This window comes from Asparagus officinalis, chromosome 4 (genome assembly GCF_001876935.1).
Source record: "Asparagus officinalis chromosome 4, Aspof.V1, whole genome shotgun sequence".
Taxonomy (NCBI): domain Eukaryota; kingdom Viridiplantae; phylum Streptophyta; class Magnoliopsida; order Asparagales; family Asparagaceae; genus Asparagus; species Asparagus officinalis.
The window spans coordinates 4,811,608-4,835,359 of NC_033797.1; the positions used below are offsets into that span (position 1 = coordinate 4,811,608).

The following is a 23,752-nucleotide window of genomic DNA, read 5'->3' on the forward strand; positions in this document are numbered from 1 at the left end:
CTGATAACTCCGAGGGCTTGTCTATCTAGAAGGTTCCACTCTTCTTCCTTCATAGAATCTGGCTTCTTCCCCGATAGTGGTTGATACAGATTTTTCTGATACAGATAATCCTCTATCTGCATTTTCCAGAATCCGAAATCTGTTCCATCAAATTTTCTCAAGTCTTATTTTCCCTTCATCTGCGGCCATGGCTCCCACTTGAATCTGACTTCCTCTAGATCGTTTCACGCTCTGATACCAGTTATTGGGAATTTAACGCCGAATTCCCTAATGCAACAGAAACGCAGTATAGAAAAAGTACACCAAGATTTAACGAGGTTCGGCAACTGCCTACGTCCTCGGGAGCCACACAGATAATTTCTTATTAATCAAACAAGAAATTACAATTTAGGAGCAGATCTCAAAATTGAGATTTCTCAAATAAACACTGTAGCTACAGTGTTAATAATTAAAGGGTATGAACCCTTTCAATTCTCACTTGAGAATAAATGAATAACCCACAATAAAAAACCCTTCTTTAATTTTCTCTCTCTCTCTTCTTAAATCCCCTATCTCTCTCTCTCTCTTCTTAAATCCCTTCTTTTAATCTCCCCTCAAAATCCCGAAGTTCTGAGCGCTGGAGAAAAATGGAACGAAGACCGAAAGGGGAAAATCGCCGCCAGAGAAGAATCGGAGGAGGGAAGAAAAAAGCCAGCAGCGAAACCCTAGGACCAGAAGGGGTTTATAGGCGGATTACGCCAATGTCGAGGCCGAACGCAGAGTTGAGAGGGGGGTTCGAACGCAGAGGTCGAACGAACGCAGAGGTCGGATCCGAACGCTGAGGTCAGATCCAAAACGCCGAGGTCAAGGGGGTTTTCGCTCGCGGGGCTCAAGCTCGCCTGGGGGGGTCGCCGTCGACTTCGCCACGCTCGCCTGCATCATCTCAGAGCTCGTCGGAGCTCCTCGCCGGACATGGAGGTTGGTATCCACCCCCAAACTAACATAGACAAGCTCCACTTCATCATCTTTTACTCTCTAAACTACCTTTAAAAAGCTTATTTTCAATTGCCATGCTCGCGACTTTCTCATTGTTTTAGCATCCCACTTTCTCTCTCTGGAGCATGCATACTTCCTAGGTTATTATGTAGAGAGACTTTCACGATAGCCTTGATCCCAATATGACATGATATATATCTGCTTCACTGTCTGCATACATAACAATTTACTAATGCTAATGGTGGGGGGGGGGGGGAACCCAGCAAGAGCACACGCACATGCTAGCCTCACCCCAGGGACGGCCTATTAGTTGCAAGCCTATAGGAAGTCCTTCCTTGTCATGACCAATCTATAAATTAAAAAGGCCAAACATCAACAAAGGAACACGAGGAATATTGCACATAATATGAACAGTTATGCAAACCACCTGCTGAGAAAGTGAATATTTGAATTATTCCCATATAAGTAGATCTTGAACATTAAGTCTATATAAATGACTACTCAAAGGCAATTTGGGAAACCCCACATGGAAAGTGAAGACCTCAAAGTAAAGGTGGTGCATAAGTTTATTTTGATAGCTATTGGATGTAACCAAAACATAAATATCCCAAATTTTCTTCGGATCAGATCATTCATTAGAACTTCTCCTTGTTTTTTAGTTAGAAAAAAAATACCGTCAGTTAATTACAAAAGGAATTAATATTACAGAGAGTATAAACTTTGTTCTTACAATTTCCTTTGGCAGATTCCACTTGATCTAGCCACAGAACACTTTTGAAGTTCATTTTCTAGCTTCTTAAGAACTCAAGTAATCTCTATTTTCCTAAATAATTAAAACCTACAAATTCAAATCTTGCGATCATTGACCTGGATACATGTTAGAAGTTGTACAGAAAATAGACAAGGTTAAGAGTTGAGAAAGCTTAATGCTTCCTTAAAGTAACATGATTGTGCTATTTTCTCACAAGATACAAGAAACCCCTTCATGTGTTCAACTTAACTATGAACTTGCAGAAAATGATGAACCTTTTTAAAATGTATCGTAGGCATATTTGCTTCATTCGTCAAACTATTTGTGCTTGATTTCGACATATATCGTAAATTTCACGGGGCGATTTCCCTTGACATGTTTGGGAAACCCTCTCCTTAATTTAATAATAAAAATAGAACAAATCGGAAGCTGAATATTTGGGGAACAAGAAATTATGCAATCAATTGTTAACTTACAGGAACAGTAACAGCTGGAAGCCCAAGAAGGTTTCCTGCCAGTATAAACCGCATAAGGTAACCTGCATCGGGGAATCAACAAAGTGCACAACTAAATGAATAACAATATAGAGAGAGTCTGATTCTGCTTTGTAAATACAACTAAAAAAAGAAAAGGATTGCAACCACCAAGAGCATGAAATTATATGTATGATCTCATCTAACAAAAAGATACAGGGAATGACTTGGATATCTTCAAGTGCTGTAGGCATATTAGAGAGAGATTTAACGTAAAGTTTAGTCTATAAGTTATATTCAATTTCTTTCATTTACTCTTGCAAAATGGACTGAAATTTGACGGGGCCTGGTTGAATTAGGTGATACTAGTCGGGATGGAGTATATCTTTGCGTCTTTTCCCTTTATTCTGAACTTCTCCTTTTCCTCTTTTCTTTCCCTTTACTAAACATTCTTATTCAGATCTAATAACAAGCCTATTTCCTATAATACGTAGGTCATGTTCCCCAACCAAAAATAGGCAGGTTCATAGCTCCAGGACATGACACCTGTATCCACGAAATTCCTGGAACTTACAAACGTGTACTTTGTTACTCTCCTAGGAATGCGTACGAGATGAAAGATAAATCTATAGATCACTTCCTCCAAATTTAATTGTATTAAATATATACATATTCATAAGAAATCTACAAATGTAGTTGTGCCTCATTTGACGATGTCTTTATTTTGGTGCTTTCCTGTCCAACGCCCATGTTGGTATTGAAATATAACGCTCTTGTCCATATACTTAATTCATTCAACAAACATCCTTTGTTTCACCGTCTACTGTCCCTCACTCCTCAACACTTATGGAAACCCCACTTTGTGCCGCAGTCATTTCTAAGTCAATGCAGATTGATTGCGACAAATTGTTGGGCCATTACATAACAGCTCCCAGTAATAAGTTTTTTATTATCCAGCTCACAACTGCTGCCCACTTTTGTCAAACATTAAATTTTGTATGTAGAACTTGTGATTCCAACTCAGCTCCTCATCCTGAGCATCTGATCCTGAGGGTCCTTGTAATTTCAACCATTCTGTTTCATTCTCAATGGCAAAGAAAATATCGACAAGACATGTGGAGGAGTTACAATACTGAGATGAATGAGTGGCATTATGCTAACAGATAAAATTGAAAAAAAGAATGTATTTGTGAAAATTGGGTAGACTCGATTGAGGACAGAATGAGAAGAACAGGCCGTGATGGCTTGGGCAATGTGCAATAAAGATCAATGTGTGTGCCACTTAGCAAGAGCGATAAGATCATAGCTAATGGACCAATGAGGACAATAGGCAAGCTTCAAAGAACACGAATGGAGGCAGTTGAAAAGAGTATGATAGTTGTCAGAAACTTAGAAACATGGATCATAAAGCTAAATGGGAGAAAAGGAATCACTAAAGGCCTCCCCCAAAATTATGGGGGAATGCTTTGTAGTTATTATTGTCATGCAGGTGGAGTCAGCTTCTTGGTTTATTTTTAGCTTAGAGATAATATTTAACAGCTCACGTGGTAGCTTATTGAAAAACAAATGAGATCTTAAAATTTGCATGCCAGAAAATAAACCAAGGATGAAACTTAATATACAAGACAAGAGCATGTCAGAAAACAAAGGATGAAATTTAAACAAAATGAGTGCATGATTTAACCTTAAGCTGAAGTCTGCGCTCATGAAATATTTTTGCTGTCTTGTGAAAATCTCCAACTTCTCTATTTTCCATTATTCAGATCTTAACAAACCTATTGCTCTTAATCATTATTACTCTAGCCAGCCTCTTACTTCAACCCAGAGAGAGAGAGAAGTTAACCAGCCTCTGTTTCAACATCTTTTATAGTTTTGCAATTCTAGACTGCTTAAGCACTTGTTCACTACAGGAAGATACACTAAGGAACATCCCTAGAACAATTTGTATGTAAAGTTTCACGAATGGAGTTTTGCTAAACCACTCCCGTATATGAACAGTAATCACGAATATGGTACTTGCTGAAGTGGGCTCCCACCTATTTCTGTTAGCAAGAGTTCAATCATTGTGTTTTCAGGTATAATATGTCAATCATACACCTAACTTGTGAAGATTCCAGACATAGAGAAGCAGAATCTGGAAAACTCCCGCACCAAAAAACTCCCTCATGCAACAATTAGATGGATGATCACAAGCTGACCACACATCTCGAGTGAGATTATATTCTCAAGAATTTCAACAGCGAGCATACTATCTTTATGAGACTAAGGCTTGCCTCAATTAGTTGATATGGAAAACAGGTATCTTCATGTAAGGTATTTGAACAAGCATATGGAACTCTAAGATGAGGTTAACCATCTGCATCAGTTTTATCTCTATAAGTAGTCAAGATAACTTCGTAAACTGACAAAGTGACATGGTTGTCATTGCCATTATGCTGCCACTGCACACAGTCAAGAGACTCAAGCCAACTTCATATTTCAAGTCATATGGTTACTTCTATACTCCACTAAGAAATCCAAGTCATACATACATACTTGGACCAGCACGTGCAACCTCCAGTCATACACATATTGACAATTCAACATAAATTCTACCTCTACACATGTCCAGACAGCTCTATAATTCGATGAAGCTACATGGTTGGCATAGCCAACGTGTTGCATAAGAACTGTTGAGTTATTTAGATAGTAATTAGTCAATGATGTGAGGACCTATTTGTAAGAGTGCCCTTATATAAAAGGGGTATCTCTCTATGAGTAAAACTAACCCTAATATTTTCCCCCAAAATCTACATGGTATCAGAGCCTGGGAGACCTTAGCCGCCAGCTCCCACCAGACCCCCCTCTCCGTTCCCCTCCATTCCCGAGAGAGAGAGAAGTTAACCAGCCTCTGTTTCAACATCTTTTATAGTTTTGCAATTCTAGACTGCTTAAGCACTTGTTCACTACAGGAAGATACACTAAGGAACATCCCTAGAACAATTTGTATGTAAAGTTTCACGAATGGAGTTTTGCTAAACCACTCCCGTATATGAACAGTAATCACGAATATGGTACTTGCTGAAGTGGGCTCCCACCTATTTCTGTTAGCAAGAGTTCAATCATTGTGTTTTCAGGTATAATATGTCAATCATACACCTAACTTGTGAAGATTCCAGACATAGAGAAGCAGAATCTGGAAAACTCCCGCACCAAAAAACTCCCTCATGCAACAATTAGATGGATGATCACAAGCTGACCACACATCTCGAGTGAGATTATATTCTCAAGAATTTCAACAGCGAGCATACTATCTTTATGAGACTAAGGCTTGCCTCAATTAGTTGATATGGAAAACAGGTATCTTCATGTAAGGTATTTGAACAAGCATATGGAACTCTAAGATGAGGTTAACCATCTGCATCAGTTTTATCTCTATAAGTAGTCAAGATAACTTCGTAAACTGACAAAGTGACATGGTTGTCATTGCCATTATGCTGCCACTGCACACAGTCAAGAGACTCAAGCCAACTTCATATTTCAAGTCATATGGTTACTTCTATACTCCACTAAGAAATCCAAGTCATACATACATACTTGGACCAGCACGTGCAACCTCCAGTCATACACATATTGACAATTCAACATAAATTCTACCTCTACACATGTCCAGACAGCTCTATAATTCGATGAAGCTACATGGTTGGCATAGCCAACGTGTTGCATAAGAACTGTTGAGTTATTTAGATAGTAATTAGTCAATGATGTGAGGACCTATTTGTAAGAGTGCCCTTATATAAAAGGGGTATCTCTCTATGAGTAAAACTAACCCTAATATTTTCCCCCAAAATCTACATGGTATCAGAGCCTGGGAGACCTTAGCCGCCAGCTCCCACCAGACCCCCCTCTCCGTTCCCCTCCATTCCCGAGCGCGTCAAGGCCCAACCTCTCAGCTCTCTCGACCGCGCCCTGGGGGATCAGGGCCTGGGGGGACGTGCACAACAGGTCACGTCAAGGCACCCCCCCAACCTTTCCCTTCATGAAGGCGACGAGCCTCTTGAGAGAGATCGGTAACTTTGATTCGTAAACTAAAACCCTAGCCACCTCGAGGCCGAGGAAGCAGCAACAGCAGCAGAAGCTCTCATGGGTATCGATCTCGTCGCCGGCGGCCGGAGCAAGAAGACCAAGCGCACGGCGCCCAAATCCGACGATGTCTACCTCAAGCTCCTCGTCAAGCTTTACAAGTTCTTGGTTCGGAGGACCGGCAACAGCTTCAACTCGGTGATGAGATCCTCGGCAATATCTAGGGTTTGGCGTTCTCTGGATTGCTGAAAGAGGGGGGAAGAGATACAAGGAGGATTTATTTTCTTTTTAAAGATAGATTAGAAGGGAGACAGGAGAGTTTGAAGCTTAGCTTTGGAGGGGGTGTTTTTTCCCTTTCTAAATTGTTTTTTTTTTTTGTTTCTTTTGTTGCTGATAGAGAGGGGAAGAGAAAGGGGATCAGGGATTAAAAGATAGGGTTTGTGATTAAGTAGTTTGATTAAAAGATCTATTTGTTTCTTAATTTGTAATAGATTATTTAGGTTTCCTCGACAAGTCAGTCCTAGAACTGATGAGAGAAGAGCTGATATCTCACTTTGTTGAGATATCTTGCTTCTGGTTCTTGTTTCCTTGGTGAAACAGGAATTCTTGTTGATCTATCTATCTTGTTGTACTGTCGAAGTGCTGCCGGATTTTTTTTGTTGCGCACCACAAGAATACAAGTTGGATCGATGACAAAGACTGAAAAAAATCCGATGGAGGAGATCATCAAAAAGTTGAACAACCTGAGGGTATTCCAGATCGAGAAGGAGATCAGCGGTATAGTCCAGAGAGAGAGGACTGTACAGGAGTACGCCACAGAGCTGGAACGCTTGTGGCTCGATCATGATTACTTCTCGCCCCTAGCGAGCTGCAAGGACCCTGAGTGCAAGGAGTGCGAGGCCTCTTTGCAGAAGAGGACCATGTCGTTTCTCCGAGGTTTGGCTCCAGCGTATGAGCAGAGGACGGCATTGCTACTAACCCAGACGAAGATCCCACCACTGGAGAAGGCAGTCTCGGCCATGATACAGGAGGAGAGTCGTATCAGGCTACAGTCTGGGATAGGTGGACTTACAGGGGAGAAGTCTGTACTAGTGGTATCCAACCCGGATAACACTGGATTCAGAAGGAAGACTAGGCAGTGTTTCAACTGCGGAGAGGTAGGGCATCTGAGACAGATGTGCCCTAAGCCACCCAAGGAAAGGAACTGGGGTGAACGTGGTCAGACTGGTGGTCGTGCAGGTCGAGGAGGCAGGGGACGTGTAAGCCAAGGAGTTGCTCACCTAGCTGTGGCAGATGAATCTCAGACAACTGCTGGGATGACTGGAGTTCAAGCTTCAGGTTGAGAGTTCGAAGGGCAAGGGACAAGTCACCCAGGATCTGGCTACCACTACATGCTTTGGTAACTTTATTGGTTATGCTCATGCGAACAAAGGTACACAGGTTCAGGCACTTGCATCCACTAAAACTCATGTTGATTGGATCATAGACTCAGGTGCATCTAGGCATGTCACAGGAGCATCTAGTGAGTTTGCATTATATTATCCGAGTAAACATATGCATCCTGAGACAGTTCAGACTGCTGATGGGACATCCCAACCTATCAGGGGTAATGGCTCGGTCCATTGCACTTCATCTGTTACCTTGTCATCTGTATTGCATGTTCCTTCGTTTCCAGTTAACTTACTCTCAGTTAGCTCTCTCATTGATCAATTAAATTGCACCGTGTTATTTGATCGAGATTTGTGTGTCTTTCAAGAGAAGGAAACGGGGAGGAGGATTGGGACTGGTATCAGACGTGATGGTCTTTGGTATTTGGACAGGGAGACAGCAATGATTGCTGCTACTGTTAGCGGAGGGCCAGAGGCAGAAGCGATGCTTCAACATTGCCGGTTAGGGCATTTATCTTTTGAGAGTTTAAATAGATTAGAACCTGAGTTAATGAAGAAAGTGGATAGAAAAGAGTTATTTTGTAATGCATGTGAACTTGGAAAACATACTCGTTCTACTTATAGAATGATTGGTCTTCGAAGTTGTGAACCATTTGCACTTGTCCATTCTGATGTTTGGGGACCATGTCCTACTACCTCTATCAGTGGTTTTAGATGGTTTGTTACTTTCATTGATTGTTATTCACGTATGACCTGGATATACATGATGAAGCAGAAATCAGAGGTTTACAAATGTTTTCAAGATTTCTCGGCTTATGTGAAGACACAGTTTGGAGTGCAGGTGAAGATTCTTCGAACAGATAATGGGACTGAGTATGTCAATAAGGAGTTTGCAGCTTTCATCTCTAATCAGAGAATTGTTCATCAAACCACCTGCCCAGACACCCCTGCTCAGAATGGGGTGGCTGAGCGTAAGAACAGGCATCTACTGGAAGTGGCACGCTCATTGATGTTGACAATGAATGTGCCTAAGTTTTTATGGAGTGAGGCTGTTATGACAGCAGCTTATTTGATCAACAGGATGCCATCAAGAGTATTAGGGATGAAGACACCATGTGAGATGCTTTTGGGCTCAAATGTTTTTGTTGTTCCACCAAGAGTGTTTGGATGCACATGTTATGTGAGAGATCACAGGTTGATGGTGAGTAAACTGGATCCGCAAGCAGTTAAATGTATCTTTGTTGGCTACTCATCAAGTCAAAAAGGATACAAGTGCTGGTGTCCCACTGAAAGAAGGCTGTTTGTCAGTATGGATATGACTTTTCGGGAGTTTGAACCTTTTTATGGGGAGAAGACAGATTTGAGTTCCTTGTTTAGAGATGGCTCTACTGATGCTAGTAGAGAGGGGGAGAATGAGAATGAGAATGATATTATGGTCGGGATGATTCCATGTCCTCTTGAGTCACCGAGTAGTGATGGTACATCGCCGAGTAGTGATGGTGACTTAGGAGTTGGTAGTCAAAGTCAGGGGGAGCTGAGAGTATACACGAGGAGACAGAAACAGCAGCATGAGCCGCCTCCCGTGCCTGTGTCAGTACCCACAAATGTTGATGACCCAAGTCCCTCCTCTCCAGTGCCTTGCTCTTCTCCTCCACCTGAGTCGATAGGTAACGATTCCTTCCCTGATATCTCTGATACTCCTATCTTGCCCCGCAGAACCTCTAGAGTCAATGCTGGAAAACCTCCAGCTAAGTTTGGCAATTGGGATACTGATATTGCGAATTACATTTCATATGCATCCATTCCACCTGCATATAAGTCATTCATTGCATCGTTGCATTCAGTGCCTGTACCTAACAACTGGCAGGTAGCTAAGCAAGATCCTAGGTGGTTGAATGCCATGCACGAGGAACTCCAGGCCTTGAAGAAGAATGACACATGGGAGTTGGTACCTTTGCCAGCTGGGAAGCGTGCTGTTGGATGTAAGTGGGTGTATACGGTTAAGCAAACTCCAGAGGGCAAGATCGACAGATACAAAGCCAGATTGGTTGCTAAAGGCTACAGTCAAACGTATGGCATTGACTATGACGAGACATTTGCTCCAGTAGCAAAGATGAGTACTGTTAGAGTGTTGGTGTCATGTGCTGCCAACTTCAATTGGCCACTACATCAGCTAGATGTCAAGAATGCCTTTTTACATGGAGATCTCCAGGAGGAGGTGTATATGGAGATTCCACCAGGCTTCGTTACTTCTCAAGTAGCTGGGAAGGTGTGCAAGTTGAAGAAGTCTTTGTATGGGTTAAAACAGTCTCCGAGGACATGGTTTGATAGATTCAGGTTGGCAGTTTGTGGTATGGGGTACAAGCAGTGCAATGGTGATCATACTGTATTTTACTGGCACTCCAAAACTCGTATCACTATCCTGGCGGTCTATGTTGATGATATTGTAATCACTGGAGATGACGCTGAGGAAATCCTACTGTTGAAGAAGAAATTGGGAGAGGAATTTGAAGTTAAAGATCTGGGGCAGTTGAAGTACTTTCTCGGAATTGAAATTGCAAGGTCGCGAAAGGGTATAGTGCTTTCTCAGCGGAAGTATGCTCTGGATCTTCTCTCAGAGACAGGGATGTTGGGGTGCAGAGTTGCATCTACTCCTATTGAGCAGAATCATAAGATGAGTGCCGAGGGTGGGGACCCTGTGAGTAAAGAGCAATATCAAAGATTGGTTGGACGACTTATATATCTATGCCATACGAGACCTGATATTACTCATGCAGTGAGTGTGGTGAGTAGATATATGCATGATCCCAGAGAGCAGCATATGGAGGCAGTTCGCAGAATTCTTAGATATATTAAAGGAAGCCCAGGAAAGGGGTTATGGTTTAGGAGTTTTGGACATCTGAGAATTAAAGGCTATTGTGATGCTGATTGGGCGGGTTGTATGGATGATCGTAGGTCCACTACAGGCTATTGTGTATTTGTTGGAGGCAATCTCGTATCTTGGCGTAGCAAGAAGCAAGATGTGGTGGCTAGGTCTACAGCTGAGGTGGAGTACAGGGCTATGGCAATTGGTCTGTGCGAGTTGATGTGGGTCAAAAACATATTATCTGAGCTGCGCTTGTTTAGAAGAGACTCCTTACAACTTTGGTGTGACAACAAATCGGCGATTAATATTGCAAACAATCCAGTTCAGCATGATCGCACCAAACATGTGGAGATCGATCGGTTCTTTATCAAGGAGCAACTGAATAGAGGAGTTCTGACCTTGAGCTATGTGAAATCAGAAGAGCAGTTAGCTGATTGTTTAACAAAAGGATTAGGTTCTAGAGAGTGTGATATCTTTTGTAACAAGATGGGGATGATTGATATCTATCGCCCATCTTGAGGGGGAGTGTTGAGTTATTTAGATAGTAATTAGTCAATGATGTGAGGACCTATTTGTAAGAGTGCCCTTATATAAAAGGGGTATCTCTCTATGAGTAAAACTAACCCTAATATTTTCCCCCAAAATCTACAAGAACATAGTCAAGAGGCTCAAACCAACTTTATCGCTCAAATCCTATCACTGACTCTGTGGTCCACTACTAACTCACTGTAAGTCGCTCACTCTTAAATTTCATAGAGGAAGACCAAAGTTATGTAGAGATTTGCCTCAATGACGACGCGGTCTGGGTTTAATTAGTCAGATATGCAGCTGATATATAGTTGCTTTTTTTAATCTAATCTTTCATGCTCCACTGTGTGTAGCTTGAGAAAAGATTATAAAATTCTTAAATGTCAGTAGCACTCAATTTCATTCACACTGTGTGGAATTCGATTACACTTTCCCACTTGAAAGAGGAATGGGGAAGAAAAATATAATGATAATGATAATTATCTCTATAGGCTAAAAGAGTCATATAATAACTATATTACAATCCAACAAAACGGAAGCCATCTTTGTTGTCTGAAAGATTCCAGTAGTAAGAATATGGAAACCAAAGAACGGCGATCTAATCCAACTTACCTGTCACCTCGTAATTTGTTTCCCCGTGCTCAAGAGAACTTAATGGTATTTTAGGTGCAGTCATCCTGTAATGGATGAAATCTGTTACTCTAAAGTTGTACAAAAAAAGAAGCTATATAGAGCATCAGAGAAGCATTAGTGTGAGCATGCTGTGTACAGTCTTCATATTTGCGAATTTAAAACCCCACCCCACCCCCAACTCCAACCACAACAACAAACCAACAAAACTATATATTTGCTAATTTCCTCCTAATCTTCCATATTGCTTTCTTCTACCCCTCAATTTTCAAATTTCAATATTACTAATATAACCTGGATCAAGTTAATTAGTTTTATTAATTTGTATGAGAGAGAGAGAGAGAAGAGCAGATGGGGAGGGTAAATTAGTATCTCCTCTCTATATATTATCTAAATACAAACTAAAAAATTATAACTTAATCAGGGGTATTGGTGATATTTGGAAACTGAGGGCTAAAAAATTTCAATGTGGGAAATTTGGAGAGCAAATTAGCAAAATCTAGATTTAGGGGGTAAATTTGCAAATACGATAGATGATGAGGGTATGTAAAAACCCTTTAAATTAGACCATGTGGTATGTAATTTAGTACACGTTTGCATAAGTGTATGCATATATGCAAGGAGCATCCAATGATGTATTGATGGCCCATATCCATACAACTTCACAATATAAGCACGTATAGGTTGAGAAGTCACTAACTGGCATAGGGGGACACCTAGTCAAACTTATGAAGTACTAGAGAAATCTGTTCTTATACATGTATAACAGTAAAAAAAAATTTAAATCCAGTGATTGATTTTAAGGTATTCAGCTTTACAGATGTCGGCAGAAGGATTTCTTATGGTGATGAATGCATATTTATAAATTCATTAACTTAGACGTACATACAGAAATAGTTGTGTACATATGCATGCAAAGTCAAACAGAAAATGCCTACTATATAGATTGCAGCTAAAGGAATTGCTTTTATTTGACTCAAAGATAACCAAATCAACAAAGAGACGGAAAAAAAGACCTACCCTGTTGTAGGAGTTACGATGATGTCAACCTTTTTGAAAATTTCCATATGATAGTACATTAACCTTCTCCTGCATCACACGCTTGCTGATGTAAATAAAGCATTGCATTGAAGAACACATTTAAGTAAGTGGAACAGAATCACAAATTTTGATTTACTATACTGAGAATAAAAGTTATAACATTTTTATGAATCTCAAAATGGAGCATGTTAAGTAGAGATCATCATCATGAAACAGATACTTGCAAGAGACATCGTCTGATGGCATAGCCTCTAAGTTCTAATACAGGCAGTACTAGACCATATAAGCGGTGAAAAGAAAAAAAGAAACCCCAGATATCTTGTAAAGTGACATCAAAAGTACCATTTTGATTTTAGATCTGGTCAAATTTATCATGGAGAGTGACCAAACAAGGAGAACTTGTCCTGACCAACTTGCTCATTTAGATCTACCCAGCTTTTCAGAAAATGTTTCAAATACATGTAAAATGTTCCAGACTGACACAATTGTACCACCACTCATCAACTTAAGGTTTTAGATGAAATGATATGCAGGATGGAGCCATTCTATCACGTTTAATGACTAAAGTTCTTAGGTTCAAATATCAAAACCAATGTGTTCTCTTTGGACAAATTTTGAAAAACGACCGTATTTCGAATTTAATGAGCAAAAACGACCGCTTAACAGAAAAATTAGCAAAATCGACTTTTTTTGCACGGGAGTACTAGTCCCGTGCAAAAAAAGGACCGCTTTTCACCCGACGCTCATCTTTCCCCTTCCGCTCATTCCCTCTGGTCGTGACCAAAAAACCAGACCCCCACCCTCCTTCCCCACCTACCTCACCTCGTCTCGTGGCCTCGAGCTCGCTTGATGGGCTCCTGATTTGCTGCAAGAAGTTACAGATTTGGAGGAGGTGAGGACAAACTCGACGTCAGAGGGGGTGAGGGGAAGGGTCTGGAGGAGGGGGCCGGAGTAGGAGAGCTTGAGGATGAGCTTGACGTTGGAGTAGGTGAGGGGGAGGATCTGTAGGAGGGGGCTTGGGCTTGTTGAGGGGGGAGGAGGGGTTGAATGTGAAGGGGAGGAGATGGGTTTTGATGGGTTTTGTTGGGATCGGAGAAGGGAAGGGAGAGAGGAAGGAGGAGGAGACCATGGTATTTTGAGGATGGAAGAGGTCAGGGGTTTTGATGGGCGTCGGGTGAAAATTCTGAGGATTGAGGAGGCTAGGGGAGAAGATGGGCGTCGGGTGAAAAGCGACCCTTTTTTTGCACGGGACTAGTAGTCCCGTGCAAAAAAGTCGATTTTGCTATTTTTTTTGTTACGCGGTCGTTTTAGCTCATTAAATTCGAAATACGGTCGTTTTTCAAAATTTGTCCGTTCTCTTTCTCAGAGGGTGGCTATTGGATGTTGGCAAATAAAATATTTTTTGGGGCGCTAATCATCTTAAGGTTTTGGGCAAAGTGGTTGCAAACAATGCTAAATGATATAAAAGTCTTCAAGGAAATAGAAGATCTATGCAGTAATGACCAATTGCCCGAAATTCACCTGCACACCCCCGCCAAATTCCAGAACGCAATTTTAGCATTTAGAATTTTGTTATCAACTTACCTAAGTCGTTGTGCAGAAACATAATCCACCGCAGAGAACGTACGGAAAAGTTCCAAGCAAACTCGAGTATCAAGTGTTAATTTGGAACAAGTCCTACAGAAAGAAGTTGTTCAGTAATATATAACCAAAAATTGACAACAAGATTATGAAAAAAAATACAGACAAATGGACAACGTAATTAGATAAACCCATACTGGAGTTGAATAATAAGAATATTTACTCCCACAAAATATATTATCTTACCCATCCTCATAATTGGGATACAATCCATTCAATGATTCAGCACCAATAGTAACAAGGTGGGCAGTTCGCATTTCTTCCAACTCTGGCACTGTTATCTCTGTGATCTTGGACAATGAAATGCACAGAGCAGTAGATCAGTACCTCCATGAGGAGATGTATATGTGCATCTATTCTTGTAGAAAGGAAAGTAACGAGTTACATGTCTCTAGTAGGCTTACTTTGCACCCAAAGGATTCTAAAAGTAGATTGAGAGCATCCTCACACTTGGTGGAGATATCAGGACAGTAAACATCATGAAACCACTACAAGTAGATGGCAATATAAATGAAAAATGCGTTCCACATGATTAATATTTAAGTTTTTGAAGGCAATATAATTCATACCTCTGAATATTTTCCAAGTCGTGTGGATCTCAGGATGTCTAAATTAACAGATGGTGACAGATTTGGCAAACAAAGAGCTGACTGTAGTAAGACATGGATTAGTTTATTTGGTAAAGTAACAACATACAGGATCAGCATAATCATAGTGCACTGAATGGAAAGGACACCATTTCTAGAACAGTTTTAAGGCATGCTAGAACATAATATATTATCTTGCTCCTAATTAGAAAATATAACTCCCGAAAAATGAGAATTTAGCATGCTACCGATATTCTCTATGAACTGCATTTAAGAAGGAGAAGAAGAACACAATAGTGGCGTGATGAATGAAAAGAAGGGTAGAATGTTGTCACCCAAGGATATTTCAAACATGTTACCCTCACCGAGTTAACTCGTCAAAGATGAAAACCTCCATCCATATGTATGATATCTCCACCTCCTTTGCCCACTTTACTTTAAAATAGCAATATTGTCCTTCTCATTTCTCTTTCCAGATCAATGTTACCATGCAAATCAAATTCTAACTCATTCCCTTTACACCCACCTGGCAACACCCCCGTAGTCACCTCATTCCACCCTCCCTGTCGTCACACCAGACCCTGATAATTTCTACCCTGCCTCATCCCTCGAACTTCCACACTCCCGCGCTAGCTTTCCCTCTCATTTACTTTCAAAAACATCTACTTTTATATTGACTTTTTCTATTTTTATTTATTATACCTACTTTTCATACAGCAAACTACCTTTCACATGTTTCTATCTATTTTTCATACTAAAATTTTCTACTTTTATATAGTATAAACATTTTTTATACAAAATTTTCCACCTGCCATATGTTTCTATCTACCTCATAGAAATTATTCTCTGTTTATATAATTTGTACAGTTTTCATATGAAATTTCTACCTTTTGTATAAAATTTTATAGCTTTATATAATCGGTTCGCTTTTCATATGAATCTATCTACCTTTCATACGTTTCTATCTGCCTCATAAAAATTATTCTACCTTTAGATAACATATGTTCAGTTTTCATATGAATTTGCCTACCTTTCGTATAAAGCTTTACAGCTTAATATAATCTGTCTGCTTTTCATATGAATCCTTGTATAAATCTAACTGTATATACAGCTCCCTTTCTTTCACACACCTATAATCTGCCTGCTTTTTTATGTATCCGGTCTAAATTTTAATAAATTTTTTCATGAGGGGAGGGGGAGGACAAGATAAGAGGCAAGGCGATTCTATCAATTTTTTAAGAAAATAAGAAAAAAAATATTAAAAAGGCTTTTCAACACTTTAAGAAAATAAGAGAAGTACCGGGTTTAAACTGATTCTATCAACTGGCGAGCAGCCACCCATTGCAGCATACCTGAGATTAATCAGCTAGTTAGCGTATTTTACAATGAAAGTCGAAATATGTCACAATATAAGTTCAACAAAACCATTTAGTGTAATGACACTTACATCTAGGTAATTCATAACTGATAAGAAAATCAACTTTCACTCGTTTTGCAGATAGCTAGTAAATAGACATTATTCATTTCATAAAGGCATAAAAACAACATTTATTTCCAGATTAGACATCCATTGTTTATATACCTAGGGAGTTAAAACTTTTAAATCTGATTGGTAATCCTCTAGTGGCTTGACTGTGTCCAAATCCATGGACTGCAGAAAGAGAGACAGTGCTGGATGCCTATGTGAAGTAGAGAAACAACACTAGCCTTATCTCATTTAGATTACCTTTAAACAAGGTTTAGCTACATTAAAAGCGCAACAAGTCAGCCTAAAGCTAGTAACTTGCTGTCTTTGTGCCTGGAAATTCTTGAAGAGCTTGCAACCATGTCCTATAGATGATAAAAAGTTTATAAGGTAGGTAGGATGGCAGTTGGCCTGGCTAGTTCTAGAACAACGGACACAGAACTTAAGTTTACTAAAAACTAGTGATTGCTAAGTTGAATCTTTTCAGTGAAACGATATTGTATATAGACTGGCACTTTACATCCCTTGTGCACTCACGAATCAGATGTATTGCCATGGATGTGTCAGAGGGAACTATGAAGGATGGATCTATTTGTACATCTGGTCCATTTTAAAACATGCTTCCAAAATCACGAGAAAGTAAATAGTGTATAAGCTGCAAGCAGCACCTTCTCACTCTATCTTTAGTATTATCTCTCAGAAATAAAGATTATGAATCCTTGAATAGATGTCAAAGGGTAAGGAATCTTTGAACAGCCTATTGTGCCTCAATTTTTTTCATCATTTCTATGACTACATTTGAATTCCTTTTCCAGGGCTTTTGCCCATGCCTATATGCATTTTCTGCACTCTAAAATTATAGCTAGTTCAAAAACATGTGCAACACAACCACCTCATGATCCCTCAACTGAAAGTGAGAAGCTTAGATAACTTGTCCCATCAACAACCTCCCTCACCACTCCAACAAACAGACATAAGCTAACCTGAGTTCTTAATTAACCTCTCACCTATTAAAAGCTACAGGCACCCCCAATTCATAACCTTGGACATCAAATCACCATTTTCTTTGGAACTTGTAAAGCACCCTCCCTTAGAAAAGACCTTGCATGATGCCCGAAAGAATGAGAAGAAGACTTGCGTGATGAACAAAGGGTACCTGGTATGCGGGTGAAGGGAGTGTTGACAAAAGGAAGGGTTTGGATTCAGGAAGAGAAGTAAGGTGCATCTGTTTCTTGACACTGACAAACAGAAAGGGGAAAATTAAATCCCATTGGCATTTACGCAACACCATTCTGCTTGAACCTCTTGCATGGTTCTCGCTCTAGTTGTTCACTGCATAAATCTATCAGGCACTCTGTCCCATCAACAGCCTCTCCAGACAACTCTAATAAACAAACTAGCCACAAGCCTTATCTAGGAACCTCATCTCCATTCTTACTGATCAACAGCAGCGCAGATTTTACCTCATCCTGTTGGGATCGGGTATATGAACTCTCTTTCCATTTAGATCCATTAACAATATCTTTTCGATTCACTATTTGACTAGCAGTTGAAGATATCCTTTTCTTTATTTCATGAATCTGGGTCTTCTGAGGTCAAGTGTGATTGCTAGATGTTTACATTTCCAAAACATTTCAAGATGTTTTCTCTCATCTCATCAACAATCAAAATATTCTCTTAACTTCATATGAGTACACCAATTTTTTTAGGAGAAATTTTTAAAAGGACCCTTTTTAAAAAATAATTAGCAAAACGTCCTTTTTGCTAAATAATTAGCAAAATCGTCTTCTTGGCCAATTCATCAAGGCTAACCAAAAAGAGGTCAATTTTTCAAAAGTTGGTGCTGAAAATACATGACACTACTAGTCCTGTGCGATTAGCGTTTGCTAATCACCTCCTAAACACAACCTAGAAAATATCCGGTACTATATGTCTCATGTGTTAAATAGAAACTATCGCCCCTTAGCTCACAACAAATGCACGAGGCTCCTAGCAAATACATGGGACTAGTAATCCCATGGACTAGTAGTTCTGTGTCTTTGTCGGGGTATTTAAGCTCAGCTGTACCCCAAAAATTAGGGTACAGCCCTCAAATCAACCCCAATATCTCCCCTATTTGTGATCCTTCTCTCTGCACTCTCTCTCAAATCAACCCCGATCTCTCCCTCAACTCTCTCCTAATCTCTCTCTCTCCCTCAACTCTATCCCAATCTCTCACTCAACTCTATCCAAATCTCTCTTCCCCACCCCATTCATCCTCTCCAACATCACATCGTTCTCCCTCAATTTCTCTCTCTCATTCTCTCCAAACCCAAATTGATGCTCATCCCAAAAAAATTCTCGCTTGATTCACTCTGGGGATGTTGTACTCCGACGCTGACGAGCTCTGACGCCAACAAACTTCAAGTCTTCATCAATGTACAATTTTCTAATTTTGTATAATTTTTAGTTACAATTATAGTATAAAAATAACCCTATATTTTGAATACTTTTATTTTAATTTTGATAAACAATATGGTTTGGTTAAATTTAGGATTTAATTAGAAATTTGGTAGACTAAATTTGATATAGAGGATCTTTCAACTACAGTTTAACTAGAAACAAGAGATAAAATTTAATTTATAAAGTATAATAGATAATTTGCATATGATGAATGTTAACATTTTAGTTTCGATAGCGAATGGAATACCCGTTATTTGCTTCTTTAATATGAGACTGAGTGTTGGAATGAATAATATGTCTATATACAAGGGAGAATCTAGAAAAACATTCATGTTATCTAAAACATGCAACTTCGATGGAATGATGAAAGAAATATATAGAGTTACTAGAATTAACCATGAAGAGTATGCAACTAAGGTGTTCTGTAAATGTTCGATTAATAAAAAAAGAACAATTGCTATAGAGATCACCAATGATCAAGAAATGATTGACATGATACAACTCTCTGAAAAGCAAATCTTAATTGAGTTGTTCATTGAAAATTTTCTAATATCTAGTGTTGCCCAATTTTTGAATGCTTCGGATCTTGTGCTTAGACAGTTTGGTTTGGTATAACACGTTCCACAAAAAGTTGAAAGAATAGAAAGAAAGGCCAACAAAGGTGGACATCAGATAAACTAGGAAAATGCGCATCATCAGTACATTCACAGATGGGCTGATCGGCATTTGAGTATCATAAAACAGATTGATCCTCCTTATATCAGATGATATTGAGGAATTACTAGAAGATGGATAATAAATCAAACTACGACTCCAGTCGATGAACATGCACAACTTGCCCTACAACGGGGACATGTGTCAATTGGTGTAGGTTAGAGAGAACGTGCAAGTAATTTATTATTAAATCCATTTATTTGGTATTACTACAATTTGCTTATATATACACCTTTTTTACTTAATTGCAGATAGATGCTACATATGATATTGAGAGCAGTGCAAAAAAGAGCCTAGCACTTTCTGTCAGTGTTATCGAAGCGCAAGGCGCAATGCGGGGCGCAAAGGTCCCTTACGCGCACCATGCGCAAGGCGCACAAGACGCGCGCCTCACTAACTGAGGCGCATAACTCAAATTAATATTTATCAACATCATAAGACAGAAACATATAAGCAATATATTAGTTACCTACATCCAAAATTATGAGAATATCAACTTAAATCATCAATTATGCTAACCGAATTTTTAAAGTAACAAAAAAGATACAAGAAACATGTATTTAAATCATCAAATTAAGTGATTAACAATTATGAACATATGCTTATAAATTATCACATAAAAGACTAAGAAATATAATTAACAAACATGACTGTTCATAATTTTCTAGTTAGTATTCTTAATTGATATTTGCTACTTAGCATGAAAAGATAAAGAATGAGCGAGGCGCACGCGAGGCGCGAGCGAGGCGCACGCGAGGCGCGAGCGAGGCGCACGCGAGGCGCGCGCCTCGCTGCGTGCAGCGCCCCGCCTCGCGTGCGGGGCGCATTTCGCCCAGGCTGAAGCGCCCCGCGCCCGGGGCGCGCGCCTCAATAACACTGCTTTCTGTCATAGGAGCATATACAGGTGTACATGCATCTCAGTATCAGGGGATAGTATCAGGGGATAGCGCAGAGAGCTCGTAGAGCTTTTCATCGAACTCTTAAGGATCTTCATGATGATCGCGAGGAGATGTCGCAGGAGGATCTCTTATATGCACGCCGATCAAATAGACAAAGACGAGATGGATCTTGTACACACGACAATGAAGCCGGTCCGTCACAGCTACACACGCAACCAGAGAGCGAGCTCGTACAAGCTTAAGTCCATGGAGGATGATGACGATCTGAGAGGGTACGGAGAGGGTGACAGAGAGGAAGAGGCGAACTTCTAGGTTGTATGTTATAGATTAATGGATTTTCTACATGGACTGAAAATATACTTGATATATTTGGATTTGTAGCAATATCTTGGCGTATGGATATAATATGTGTTGTTGTCGACTGTTACCTATTGTGTTTTGATGTTTTGCATTGATTAAACGTGTATTAAGTCATGTTTATTTCTTGAAAATTATAAGTTATATAGGATTATACTGTTTAGATATGTATATGAAGTGAATTTAAAGTTTTTGTGCAAAGGAAATATTGTATATACGCAAGATATACGTTAGAATAAAAGCGTACATGTTTTGTACATGTTTGGAGATATTCTGCAAAACACACGGGACTGCTAGTCTCATGTGTTTTCTGAGATTGTTCAGAAAACACACGAGACTACTAGTCTCATGTGTTTTCTGGTTCTGCTTAAGAAGTGATTAGCAAACGCAAAACACACGGGACTAGTAATCCTATGTGTTTTCAACATCAAATTTTACAAAATCTTTTTGGCTAGTCTTGGTGAGCTAGCCTAAAAGAGGTCATTTTTGCTAATTATTTAGCAAAAAAAATTATTTTTGCTAATTATTTTTTTTAGAAATGGTCTTTCTATAAAAAAACTCCATTTGTTTATTATCCTCACTTATTTATTATCCAAGCTTTTTGCATACTACTGACCTTTTTCAGCATTCTTCTATGCCCTACACGCTCACATGTTGGGTATATTGTTCCTTGATTGCCCAACATATTGACCGATACGAATGATCCGTACATTCTCTGTGTATAAATGGAAATACAGTTCATTTGACTTCACAAAAACTCTGCAGTCACAGTATACCTCAGAAAACACTTCTGCACTTCACTCACCTCCTTCAATTATATGAATAACAAACCCATCAACCTCACCATAATTATCACAGTTGTCCTGTGTTTAAGCTAAATGATTTGTACCTTTAGCCGCGTCATCCTTCAACCTTCATCAAAGGTATGCAGTGTACATATTCTATGTTCATCTATGAGTTGTGAGTCCCTTGCAGATTGGATCTATGACTCAACCTCTTACTTTTTTCGGCTTGTCTAATTATGTACGAAATGCAAGATTGAATCCCGTATGTCCTCAAGCACAGGATATAACTAGAGACACTTGCTTTTCCCTCATTAAAGATAGAACCTGGATCCTGTATTAGCCTTTTATAAACCAAGGAAGACCATAATTTAAGAAAGATGCTACAGAATTAGGTCAGTAACTCATCAATTTTGAAGGATGAGATATGTCGAGTAGGAAGAAATATTAAACAAGCATATTTCCATCAGGAAAAAAAAGAAAAAAAAAACAAGTTACAGATTTACGCAGGGACCTCCTCTGAGGGTGCTTCTACAAATGAAGGATATATAAATGCTTGGTTGAGGTAAGACGGAGTGCTAGGAGCCTTGACTGATAATATTGTTGTGGAACCATGACTTAGATTTGTAAAGATATAAGCAATTCTAGAAATATGAGGGAGGAATCAAGATAAAAGGATGTATGCCCCCTAATTGCATAAAAAGGAAACAGCATATAGTGTTACTTTAGACAGTGAAATTTTGGCCTAAATGGCTGCAAAAAAAAAAAGAAGCTGAAAGCATGCAACTCATCTGAATAGACAATAGAAATGAACTAAGGAGACATGTCAACAGAAATCATACAGCATGAATGAATTCTTACACAAGCATGGTGTCCTCAACTGTGGCTGCAAGTGGAGAAACAACTTCAACCGTACCAGAACCACATATTAACCTACAAAACATTGGTTAGGGAGGGGATTACAAACTTTTGTTGTACATAGAATATTAATGGAAAATTTCCAATTTCAATGCATTGTCTTCATTCAAATCACACTCAATAAAAAATGTATGCAAACAACTAGTGGCAAATTAAAATGTATATCAAGAAGGTCAGAGTAAATTTGACCAGTCAGAGCCAAACATCAAGACAATCAGACTACCGGCTGAAAAAAGAATGTAAACTAATACTCTGAGCCAAACGAAGCCACCCTTATTTTAAGGAAAGTACAAAACAACCTTCAGCTCTGACACAAAGAACTAACGTGTATGGTCGTTAATCTCAATTATGAATGATTTCGAAAGACAGCTATGCTTGAATAATGCTATTGCCTGAGTTCTAGATGATTCTCTAAGAGGCCTTTACCAAAGCAGTTGTTACTAGAATATTACCCTTTCATGTCGATTCTCGCAAAAGTCGTTTTTAAACCCACAACACCACATAGTGAAGAGGGAATTCGAACTGAACCTGTGTTCATAAAATAAAGTCACTAGCATAGAAGAATATCAGAACCCTGGATATAAAGTTCTTTGAAGTCAAATTATATAACCTCCACCATCTGTGCCTACTGCAGCTGGACATAATCCAGAAGCTACAATTGCTGCTGGACCAGAGGAAGACCCTCCAGTGTATCTGTCGGTTGAGTGTGGATTTCTAGTTGTTCTGTGAAGAAAAACAAGCTGGAAACTTTAGTCACAAAATGATCATAGCCAGTTAACACGTAGTATATGTCAATATTAGATGCTATTGACACAATAAATTCGGTAATACAAGAAAATTTAGAAGTATAGGCGTCAAACATTTATTTTAAGAAACATTCGCATGATGCATAAATATAAGCTTTCACAAGATGAGATGAGAAGAAACACATCCACAAAGAAAAGAAAATCACTCGTTGCCTCTCACCTTTAAGATATGCGTTTGAAGCTGTATCCACTATAGGATAGTCATAAAAAGTGGAATCTAAAGTAACGCTAGAGTCATTTACTTTTCATTTCATCACCACTAATGCCTTCTGAATTCTTGTCAGCAATTTAAGGGTTGACAATGGAGAACAGATCACAATACAAATATACAAGATCAGAAAGCTCCAAAAAGAGATTGACAAACATCAACATAATCTCACTTTTCTATTTCAACAGTGAGCTCTCAGCCAGGTTAATTATTAGCAGC

The 23,752-nt window shown here is 39.3% G+C and overlaps 1 protein-coding gene across 1 annotated transcript in view; it reads right to left on the bottom strand.

Annotated features, from left to right (window-relative positions):
• Window positions 1,211–23,752, bottom strand: part of LOC109838101 (fatty acid amide hydrolase-like) — a 26,421-nt gene continuing 3,879 nt past the window's right edge. The window contains exons 8-19 of the mRNA XM_020406571.1: window positions 23,130–23,242; window positions 22,972–23,047; window positions 22,463–22,534; window positions 16,243–16,294; window positions 14,925–15,005; window positions 14,760–14,843; window positions 14,542–14,645; window positions 14,299–14,391; window positions 12,694–12,762; window positions 11,656–11,720; window positions 2,203–2,264; window positions 1,211–1,324 (exon numbers count right to left, since the gene is read on the bottom strand). Coding sequence (XP_020262160.1) covers window positions 1,211–1,324; window positions 2,203–2,264; window positions 11,656–11,720; window positions 12,694–12,762; window positions 14,299–14,391; window positions 14,542–14,645; window positions 14,760–14,843; window positions 14,925–15,005; window positions 16,243–16,294; window positions 22,463–22,534; window positions 22,972–23,047; window positions 23,130–23,242 — 985 coding nt within the window. The remainder of the gene's footprint in view (window positions 1,325–2,202; window positions 2,265–11,655; window positions 11,721–12,693; window positions 12,763–14,298; window positions 14,392–14,541; window positions 14,646–14,759; window positions 14,844–14,924; window positions 15,006–16,242; window positions 16,295–22,462; window positions 22,535–22,971; window positions 23,048–23,129; window positions 23,243–23,752) is intronic.